This window comes from Equus asinus, chromosome 25, assembly GCF_041296235.1.
Source record: "Equus asinus isolate D_3611 breed Donkey chromosome 25, EquAss-T2T_v2, whole genome shotgun sequence".
NCBI classification, from domain to species: domain Eukaryota; kingdom Metazoa; phylum Chordata; class Mammalia; order Perissodactyla; family Equidae; genus Equus; species Equus asinus.
Window position 1 is genome coordinate 21,063,952 of NC_091814.1, and position 11,352 is coordinate 21,075,303.

At 39.1% G+C, this 11,352-nt stretch overlaps 1 protein-coding gene and 1 pseudogene across 1 annotated transcript; one reads left to right on the forward strand and one right to left on the reverse strand.

Moving 5' to 3' along the window:
* The first annotated feature begins 234 nt into the window (after positions 1 to 234).
* On the forward strand, positions 235 to 5,614 carry LOC106835787 (olfactory receptor 10T2-like; annotated as a pseudogene).
* A 4,455-nt stretch (positions 5,615 to 10,069) lies between these two features.
* On the reverse strand, positions 10,070 to 11,011 carry LOC106835725 (olfactory receptor 10K1). Its single transcript, XM_014848298.1, has one exon. It carries the CDS (start codon positions 11,009 to 11,011, stop codon positions 10,070 to 10,072), a length of 942 nt encoding a protein of 313 aa, XP_014703784.1.
* Positions 11,012 to 11,352: the final 341 nt, after the last annotated feature.

Consider the following 11,352-nt stretch of genomic DNA (forward strand, 5'->3'; position numbering starts at 1 on the left):
GTGCCTGCTGCCAGGACGGAAGCCCAGAATTTCCCCCTGGGCCACGGCGCTGGCTACCGGAACTCCACCCAGCCCCAGGCCTTTCCAAGGAGATCTCCGGTAGCCCTGAGCCCGGATTGGGCGAGAGCCGCAGTCTGTGAGACAGGCAGCGGCAGCTGGCGGGCTGCTGCCCCATTGGGGATTCTCTCTGGGAGCCTCCCGGCATTGTGGATGCTGGGAAGGGCCTCTCCACTAATGGCGGGTAGGGGTTTACCCTGCCTCCTCTGGTGTGTAACTCTGGAGCTTCCCTCTGGGCTTAGGTGTAATTGCTGGGGGCTTAGGTAGGGCTCTGGTCACCTGTTTCTACCGTTGCTCCTCTGATGTGCGCTCCCTCCTGCCCTTGGTGTGTGGCGATGTTCTGGGGGCCTCCGCTGGAAGAAAGCTGCTTTCAGGTACTAGGCTGTTTAGGGGTCAGGGTCGGAGAGTTTTCACCTATCTCCACCTCCTCATGGAGGGAAGTCCATCCGCTTTCCGATGTATAGCAGTGTGGGTCTCTCAGGCATCCTGAGATGCTCTATGGATATCCTTTGTTAAGCGATGAATGTCCAATTAGTTGTAGATTTGAAGGGGGAGAGAAAAAGAAGACTACTCATGCCACCATCTTGGATCTCCTCCTGTCTATCCCTCTATTTTTGAGTGATAGTTTCATTGAATATCAAATGCTAGAGTTTTAAAAAGAATTATATATAGCTTTCACTTTTCTCAAATCTCTGTAGTGTTTGGTAGCTTTTTTCCCCCACTGTCTATAAGGTATATTTTATTCTCTGGATGCTTAAAAAATTTTCTCTTTATCACTTATTGTAGCAGTTAGATCATGACAATTTTTGGTATGGTTCTCGTATGTATACTGCTTTGGATTCTTTGAACTTCCTAACTTATGGGTTTACACTTTCATCCAATTTGGAAAGTTTCAGCAGTTATTTCTTCCAATAATTTTTCTGCCTCCTTTACTGACACTCCATATATATGTGTTTTTAAATGTTTTCTTTTGTTCTACCAGTTACTTAGACCCTCTTTACTTTTTTAAGAATTTTTTCTCTTTGTGCTTCATTTTGGATATTTTCTATTGCTATAGCTTCAAGTGCACTGAACCTTTTTTACAATGTCTTATCAATATATAATCAGACCTAGTGTTTTTTTAAAATTTTTGATATTATTTATTTTATTTCTAAAAGTTCCATTTCATTCTCTCATATGTTTTTGTTATATACTTCTAACATTACAGTTTTATTATGGCAAGCAGTTATCTTACTTTGTAGGTAAGTTACTTCTTTCAGGGATTTATTTCTTAATTACTTTAATAGGATGTATTTTACCTAATAGGATGTATTTTACCTACATTATATTGAACGCATTTAAAATGTCCAACTTGATGAGTTGTGATACATGTGGTATGTGTAAAACTATCACCACAATCAAAATAATAAAGATTTCTTTTCACATCATTGAACTTTTGCAAATCATCCCTCCCTCTATCTGCTCTCTGTCACTATAGTTTAGTTGGAAATTTTCTGGAATTGTATATAGATGAGATAATACAAAATATTCACTTTGGTCTAACTTATTTCACTCATCATAATGATTTTGAATTTTACTCATGGTTTATTGTGCATGAGTACTTGTGTTCTTTTTTATTGCTCAATGAATCACATTGCCTAGGTACACCATATTTTGTTTCTCTTTTTTTTCACTGTTTATGAAATTTGGGCCACTACGTGCAAAATTACTATAAATATTTGTGTATAAGTATTTGTGTGAACATGTGTTCCACTTGTTGTGGGTAGATAAATAGGCGTAGAAAGGGCGGGTCACTTGGTAGGTGAACGTTTTGCTTTTTAAGAAACTACCAAAGTGTTCTGCAAAGTGGTTGCAATTTCATATTCCTATTAACAGTGTAAGAAGATTCCAGTTGCTCCACATTCTTTTTTTTTAAAGATTTTTATTTTTTTTTCCTTTTTCTCCCCAAAGCCCCCCGGTACATAGTTGTGTATTCTTCGTTGTGGGTTCCTCTAGTTGTGGCATGTGGGACGCTGCCTCAGCGTGGTCTGACGAGCAGTGCCATGTCCGCGCCCAGGATTCGAACCGTCGAAACACTGGGCCGCCTGCAGCGGAGCGCACGAACTTAACCACTCGGCCACGGGGCCAGCCCCACCACATTCTTTTTTAATACTTAGTATTGTCTGTATTTTGAGTGACAGCCATTCTAAGAGGGATATAATGATATCTCATCGCTGTGCTTATTGGCTGTGTGTGTGTGTATGTGTGTATGAGAAAGAGAGAAAATCTGATTCAATATATTGCCCTTTTTTCTTTTGTTGGGCCATTGGTCCTCTTATTATCGACCTGTAAGAATTCTTTATATAATCTGGATACAAGAAGTCTTCTGTCTGATGTAAGTGTTGCAATATTCTCCCAATATGTGGTTTGCCTTTTCATTTTCTTAATGATGTCTTTCTAAAAGCAGAAGCTTTGAATTTTGATAAAATCTAATCTCTCTTATTTTCTGTTTTGGTTTGTGCTTCTCATTTTCTTTCTAGGAAACCATTGCCTACATTAACGTCACAGATATTTTCTCCTAGAGTTTCATTAATTTAATTTTTATATTTAAGTGTAAAATCCATCTTGAGTTAATTTATTATGTATGGTTTTATGGAAAGTTGGGCATTTATTTATTTACAAGTATATCTAATTCTTCTTGCATTATTCATTGAAAAGACTTTTCTTTCCTCATTGAATTGCCTTACACCTTTGTTGAAAATCAATAGATCGCATATAAGTAGATTGAGACTTACTTTCACTTTTGTTAAAGCAGTTAGAGAGTAGCCTTTACTGATATCTAGTTTATCCTTGTTACTAAGGTGTGAGTTTTTGAGTTCTTTATTCCCTCTCTCAGATATTCTATGACATTTTTCCACTCTAGCTAGCTGGAACTCAAACATCTTTCAAGCCCATTTGACTTCTAGGAATTGTGTAACTTAGAGCCTTCCAGTAGGTCTTTGCTCAGTCTTGTAGAGTTTCATCTTATGCTTAAGCATCTTAGTATTCAGCTCATATGCAAAGATATCCATATGGATATTTCTGGAACACTTTCCGTAAATTGACCCATCTCTTTAATATTTTGCTCCACACAGTATAGTTTCTTTAGACTCGTCCAACTCAAATTGCACTCTTCTCAGTTCAGCAGGATTACTGTGCTCTCCTTAGGTTCCTTATGTAAAATGGGAATAATATTTTCAGACCTGATGAGGTTATCATGGAATTATGTGAGTTAGTGAATGGATAATGATGACTTCCTAACATATGTTCAAGAAGCTGCTATTAATATTAAAGTTGCAGTATGAAAAATGGATAGAAAGGAAGGCTTCCTGCTATAGTCTTTCAGCCCCTTTCTCTCTAAAAGAACCTGTCAATTAAAATAATTTTTACTGCTAAATGTCTGTGTTTTCTCCTCAGAGGTCAGATTACACTGGAATGCCAAATCTCTGGATTGTTATTAGTCGATATCACACATATAGTAATTTAAAATCTTTCAATTCTCAAAATTAAAAATTAAAATGCAAGAAATCTATGATTTCTTCCCTCTTAAAATAGCAGAAAGAGAAATATTGTTGGAAGGGAGAGATATTTAAGGAGAATTTGAGGACTTTGAAACCCACTGTTCTTGATACTGGATGTGAGAACTGCTCTCCCTTGTAGCAATGCTACAGAACCCTATGCTATGCAGAATTGAGCACTGATCAAGAAGATTCCTGAGCTTTGTTCTAATATAAAGATTGTCTGATTGTCTAAAGCTGCTATGAAGGTTTTAACATTATGTGATCTCCAAATCAAACCATAGATCTTCCTACTAATGATGGTGAGAGTTGTTCTGAAAACATTATGGAGGCAATAGAGAATGAGGTAGAGGCCAAAAAAGTGGAGGTCTCAGCCCACACTTCATCATTCTCTGAGCATAATTTGAGCTTTAATTAGGTTCTTATTTCCAAATTCCCATGCACGCATGACAAAGGAAATCCCAATATGGAATCATTCTAAGCCCATCTCAGAGGCTTCATAATTGATCATGGGTAAATAAATCTCAACACTTTCAAATAAATGAAAATACTTCATTACATCTAAGCAAGCAGTATTTGAGTCACGTATGTGAAGGACTGGATAGATCACTTTTCATTTGCATTTGTTTTTTTCCCATCAGATTTTCATAAGATGACTTTGAAGATAGTGATTTCTAAGGACTGTAGCTCTCATTTGGGTTAAGCAAATGGTTTAATGCTTTTGAGCCTCAGTTTCTCCTTCCATAAAATGATGGGATTAAATGAACTCTAAATCACTGTTTGATTTAACCTAAGTATGAAGCTTCTACACACATAAGAACACAAATAATGGAAACAACTTACACAAGTTAAGTTTCTCCAGGTATGTTTGAACTGGGATATTATTTATGTCACTACTCCTCATGCCTCCTGCTTTTACCCCAACCCCTGATCAGTGTACTTAATTTATTTGTTACTCCTTTTTTCAGACAGATATTATCAGCTTTGTACAGAAGCACAAATACGGTTTCTTTGAGTGCATTTTACTTTTGTCAAATTCTTTCTCACTTTTGAAAGAATCTGAATACCCACTGACCCACGAGGAGACAGAACCAGAGCATGATCACGGAGTTTATCCTCAAAGGCTTCTCAAACCTAGGGGATCTGCAGATCCTTCTCTTCTTTATCTTCCTGTGGTCTACCTGACCACTCTGATGGCCAATGCTACAATCATGACTGTCAGTCGTCTGGCCCGGGCTTTGCACACCCCTATGTACTTCTTCCTGTTTGTCCTCTCCTGCTCTGAAACCTGCTACACCTTGGCCATTGTACCAAAAATGTTGACCAAGCTGATTTCTGCAAGTCCGACTATTTCTTTCTCTGGATGTGCTGCCCAGCTCTATTGCTTTGTGCGCTTGGCTTGTACCAACTGTTTTCTAATTGCTGTAATGGGCTATGACCGCTATGTTGCCATCTGCAACCCTCTCAACTACACACTCATTGTCAGCAGAGCCACCTGCATGCAGTTGGTTCTAGCCTTCAGCTTCTGTGGTTTCCTGATCTCTGTGGTTGTCAACGTCCTGGTGTTTAGTGTACCCTTCTGTGCCTCCAATCAGATCAACCACTTTTTCTGTGACATTTTCCCTGTCATAAAACTGGGCTGCACAGACACTAACCTGAAAGAAATGGTCATCTTCCTCCTCAGCATTCTGGTTTTGCTTGTTCCCTTAGTGTTGATCTTCATCTCCTACATCTTCATTGTTTCTGCCATCCTCAAGATCTCCTCAGTGGAGGGACGGTGTAAGGCCTTCTCCACCTGTGCCTCCCACCTCACCGTGGTCATTATCCACTATGGCTGTGCTTCCTTTATCTACTTGAGGCCCACATCCCTGTACTCCTCAGATAAGGACCGGCTTGTGGCAGTCACCTATACTGTGATCACCCCACTACTCAACCCCCTTGTCTACACACTGAGAAATAAAGAAGTGAAGGTGGCTCTGAGAAAGGTTCTCAGTAGATACTCATTTCCAAAAACTGTATGAGTGAGTTGGTAACTCAAGTAATTTATATTCATGAAACTGTCTTGGATAGAATTTCAATTTGATAAATGGACCTATCCTGTTTTTGTCAAAAAAAAAAAAAAAACGTAATAAGTACTTCAAGTTACATTCATTCTTTTTATTGTAAAGTCCTTCTCCATGTTTAGTCTATATTAGCCATAGAGGTTATACCGTTTTGTCTCCAGAAAGTTATATGAGGGGCTATGAGAAGGATCTGAATTTGAGATATGTATGCTGTTGTGAGAGAATATGGAAAAGAAATATGTATTAGACTGTAGAGGTTAATAAAACCTTCTTGGAGGAGGTTATGCTAGTGTGAATTTTTTAAATCTGAGTAGTGGGTAGGTAAATAATGAAAAAGAATAAATTTCAGGAAAATATGGAATAATGTACGTAAAGGTAAGTAGGCATGAAACAGAGCACCATTTGGAAAGCTAGTTCTTTGTTAGGAATTTTAACTTGAGTTAAAATCTACCTTCTAATCTGTTAGCATCTATTGAAGGATTTATAATCTGGGACATTAGCTGATAAGATTTTCATTTTAGAAAGATGGTGATGATGACATTGATGATGATAATAATCAACATTTGAACAGTGCTTACTAAATGTCAGATGCCGTCCTAAATGTTGAACATATTTTATATAATTTATTCCTCACAACAGCCCAAGATAATGCCTGAAGTCAGTGTGAACAATGCATTGGGGTTGACCAGACTTGAAATTCCTGCAGTGATCCAAAGGAAACAGAGTTGTTGTTACTACGGAAATGGAGAAGTAACGTAATTGAGGAACTTTAGGCTGGTAGAATCTATATGACTTAGTGACTGATTTAATGTGTGGTGTGTGAGGGGAAACAAATGGTGAAGATGACGTCCATGAGCATGGCTTTGTTGCCTGGATGGACAGAGTTAACATTGACCAAGATACAGTATGAAGATAGCAGGGTAAATTTAGGGGTAGAAAATGGTGAATTTAATTTAGACGTTCTCACAACAATTGTTAGAGCTGTCTTCTCAGAAAGTGGTGCCGGATAGCCAAAATGGGCCTGGTGAGGGACGGCAAGCTAGTTTAAAGCAAAGGATATAGAATCAGGTCAGTCCATGGTTTGAGAAACAGTTCTATCCCTTGCACTTGTGTGATTGGACAAGAAACAACTTCTCCAGTTCGCAATTACATCATCTGAAAAATGAGACTGATAATAGCTATTACAGGAAAGTCATCTAAAACTTAAACAAAATATTCTATTAAAAATGTTTGTAAAATATAAGATAATATAAACATGTAAGTTATTTATTTATTTTTGAAGATTGGCACCTTAGCTAACATCTGTTGCTAATCGTTTTTTTTTTCTTCTTCTACTTCCTAAAGCTCCCCTGTACATAGTTGTATATTCTAGTTGTAGGTCTTTCTGGTTCTGCTATGTGAGATCCCACCTTAGCATGGCCTGATGAGCAGTGCTAGGTCTGCACCCAAATCCAAAGTGGCGAAACCCTGGGTGGCTGAAGTGGAGATTGAAAACTTAACCACTCAGCCACGGAGCCAGCCCTAAACATGTAAGTTATTATTATAGCTATGGAAAATGAAGTCCAGACAGAGTACACTACTTGCACAAGGACATTCAGCTGTCAGGACAGGACAACAAATTAGATTTTCAGACTTCCCTTTCAGTGTTATCTGAAATAGAAATTGTGTGTCTCTTCCTTTGCAGGAATCCAAATGGACAGTTTATTATTTGAGGGCTGTTATTAGTATGAAGATTGGATTTATGCAGATGCCTTCATGCTATTTCATGTCCTCCCTTTGTGAACAAAGGCAAAATTTGGTGAAATGACTGAACAGATTTGGATAAGCAGACTGGAGCTGTTGAAGAGAGCAAAGCTAAATTACTGCCATGGAAATAAAACAGGAATTGGGAGTCTGGCTGGCTCTGTCTTCCAACCCTTTTCCTGAAGGAAAAAATTCATTTAGATCTCAGAACAGTTTCAATGAAAGAATAGATGAGAAAACCAAAGTCCATTCTACCGACAAGAGTCCTAGGCACTGACATTCTGATCACACCAGTGAAGCCTCCAAGCCAGCATTAGTCCCTAGGATTGATACTAGAATCTAAAAATAGAGTCATCTATTTTTTTTCCTTTTTGTGAGGAAGATTGGTCCTGACCTAACATCTGTTGCCAATCCTCCTCTTTTTCCTTGAGGAAGATTTTTGCTGAGCTAACATTTGTATCAAGCTTCCTCTGTTTTATGTGGGATGCTGCCGCAGTGTGGCTTGATAAGCAGTGCTAGGTCTGCACCTGGGATCCAGGCCTGCAAACTCTGGTCTTCCAAACCACTATGCCCCTGGCTGGCCCCTAGAATCATCTTATCAAATGTTGTCTAGAAAGCCTCTTGAAACACTGATCTTCCATCACATTTAGAGAGCTGTATTTCAAGGGAGACCAAGAGCAAGGGGTGACAGCATGGCAAGGTAGGAGGAGAACCAGACTAAGAATAATGAGAGATCTGGAGAGAAGGGACATGACTGAAAAACCTATAAGCCAGTAGATTCTATAGGACTTACTGGCTGATTCAATATGCGGTGTAAGAAAGAAAAGAAAAGAGTGGCAAAAGTGACTTTCAGGTGTGTGGCCTGGGTACCTGAGAGAACGGAGCTGGCATTCACTAAAAAAGGGCATGAAGATGGCTAAGCAAGCTTTGGGGCAGAAAATGGCAGAATAGGCAAGACTATTCATAATACCAAGATCCCTTTTATTCCAGGCACTATAGAAGGAACAGGGTCAACAAGGCTGTGTTTAATATAAAGTCTGTGTCTTCAGGAAACTCAGATTTGTTCTAGGGAGAGACCAAAAGGTGGGTATGTTGGCCTTTGCTTGCCTCCAACTCATCCAGCTCTTGCTTCCTTCAGGGATTTTGTACATGTTGTTCCTTCTGTCTAAAAAGATCTCTCCAAATAATTCCCTTTACCTAGTGACTCCTGCTTACCCTTCAGCTTATAGATTATGCATCAAGTCTCTAGGGTGTCCAGCCCCACACTCAATCTAAATTAGGTTTCTTTTAGTACTCTCTCCCCTAGCTCCTGCATATACTTTTCCTTCAGAGAATAGACTTCAGCTTTTGGTAAATTGCTTTTATCTGAATTTATGTTTACTGGGAATCTTTCAAACCAGACCTTGGGGCCATGAGGACAGAGGGCACACACATTTTGTTCATCATCAATTTCCAGTAGCTAAAAGCAGTACCTGGTACATATTAAGAAGTAAGTAAATATTTGTTGAAATAATAAGAGATATGATAAAAATACATCCTGGGTGCTATGAGAACACAAAGAAGGCAGAGCTTAACACTATTAGCAGAGTGTGACAGTGAGACAAGAAGGCTTTAGAGATAAAGTGAGAGAATATCTCAGGTTGTCCTAAATTATGAGATAAAATATGAAAATTAATTAAAAGAAAGGAGCAACTTCAAAGAGAAGAAGCAGCATATGAGAAAACATGGCAGAATACAGAATCATGTCACTTTGAAGACCAGATTAGCTTCAGAATGAGTAATTAAGCACAAATGAGAAATAATAATAATTTTAAAAACAATAATGCCAGAGAGGTAGAACAGAGACTAGATAATAAATTATTGATAACATGGGGCTCTTGGCTTCATCATTTATGGGAAGGGGAGTCACTGAAGGATTTTTCCACGGATTTGCTGGCCCTTAGAGAACTTTAGCACACCACCCTATTAACATTACCTAAATGCCTTTGCTAGATTACTTGAGATATTTCAGCAATTATTCATTGTTGGTAGCTTCCTTGAAGAGAATAAATAAGTATGATTTTCAGGGAATACATATAAGAGCTAAGGCAGGATAGTATGGGAAAGATTTACATATATATAGGAAGGAGACTCCATAATGAGGTCTCAAACAAAGGAAGGACACAAGAATCCCAAGTAAAGATAAAGACATTTCAATAGCTAGATTGAAGGGGGTGAATCAGGACTGAAAATGGTAGATAAAGTTTGCTGCAGATTAGAGGGATCCAAAGTTGCCTGTTATCTTCAGGAAAAGGAGAACTGATAGCAGCAGGGTAGGAATAGATAGTAGGATTTTCTTCTTCTGTTCCTTGTAACTAAACAATTTGGATGTTTCTTTGCCTCATCAGTTGACATTTTTGTTTCGGAACCATCAAGGTATTGAGCAGTGAATTATGATTAAATTTGTTCTAAAAATGAGTAATCCCTTCCCACATCTGCATGGCCTTCTTAGAGTGTCATTGATAGTAGAATTTGGGAGTGTCTTACCTTCTTAAAGCCTCATTCATCTCATTTGTAAAATGTAAAATGTTCTTATGTTACAGTATGTCCTACATTTAAAGGAGAAAATTGTGAAAGCACACATTTTACATAAAAACCATACAATTAACTGAATAGTTACAACACGAATCTTTAATTAACAGGACATGAAGTCTGGCCCATTAGTCTTCGAAGTGCTGTTTTGAATTCCTTATTTCTCAGACTATAAATCATTGGATTGAACAATGGAGTGAGGATGGTATATGACACAGATATTAGGATGTCTTGACTTGAAGAGTAATTGGACTTGGGCCTTAAATAGATGAAAGAGGCACAACCATAATGAACAGTTATCACAATGAGATGGGAGGCACAGGTAGAAAAGGTCTTGTATCTTCCAACAGAGGATGGAATTTTTAGAATGGCAGAAATGATGCGTATATAGGAGACCAGGATAAGTAACAGTGGAATAACCAAGGCAAACAAGGCAAGCATGAATAAGACCAACTGACTGAGGCGAGAGTGATGAGATGCCAACTTGAGGACAGGAGAAGTGTCACAGAAGAAGTGATGGAGCTGGTTGGAGGAGTGGAAGGGCAGGTTAAATATCAAGGAGGTGGTGACCAACGAGACAGTAAAGCCACAGGCACAGGCAGCAGCCACTAGTCCCACACACACTCCATGTCCCATGAGCACCATGTAGTTCAGAGGGTTGCAGATGGCCATGTAGCGATCATAACCCATGACTGCCAGCAGGAAGGAGTGAGAACAGCCAAGGAAGAGGAAGGAAAACATCTGAATGGCACAGCCCAGGAAAGAGATGGTCTTCTTCTTGGCCAGCAAGTCAGTCAGCATCTTGGGTACAATGACGAAGGTGTAGCAAGTCTCAGAGCAGGAGAGGACAGCGAGGAAGAAGTACATGGGGTTATGAAGTGCTCTGTCCAGTACAATGGTGGAAATGATGATGGTATTGGTGCCCAAAGTGAACAAGTAGAGAAGCAGAAAGACAACGAAGAGCAGCAGCTGCAGCCTGGCCAGAGATGAGAAGCCAAGGAAGACAAACTCTCTCATCAAAGTCTCATTGACCTGCTCCATGGACAGCACCTCTATACAGGAGAGTCAGGAACAGAGACAGAGACCACGATCCAGGGTGGAGAGTAGAAATGTATGGGAAACTCAGCACAAGGTCTGTAGGTGGTAGGCATTTTCAGACGTTTGATGGAACCCCTTCTCAAAAATGTCTGCTAAAATAATAATTAAGGCTAAATATGCAGCAGGATAACTGACAATCAGTTAGGAGGCTTTTTCTAAGACTAAGATCACGTCATTTGTCTAGCCAATGAATAAGGAATTATCTAATAGTTTTCCCTTTTATCTTATATATGTATTATTGTATGTTTCTTGCTTACTTCAAGCCCAAGAAAAATAGCTCTCCA

Excerpts from the sequence above, each read along its gene's own strand:
- LOC106835725 (XM_014848298.1), bottom strand. The coding sequence starts at position 11,011 with ATGGAGCAGGTCAATGAGACTTTGATGAGAGAGTTTGTCTTCCTTGGC.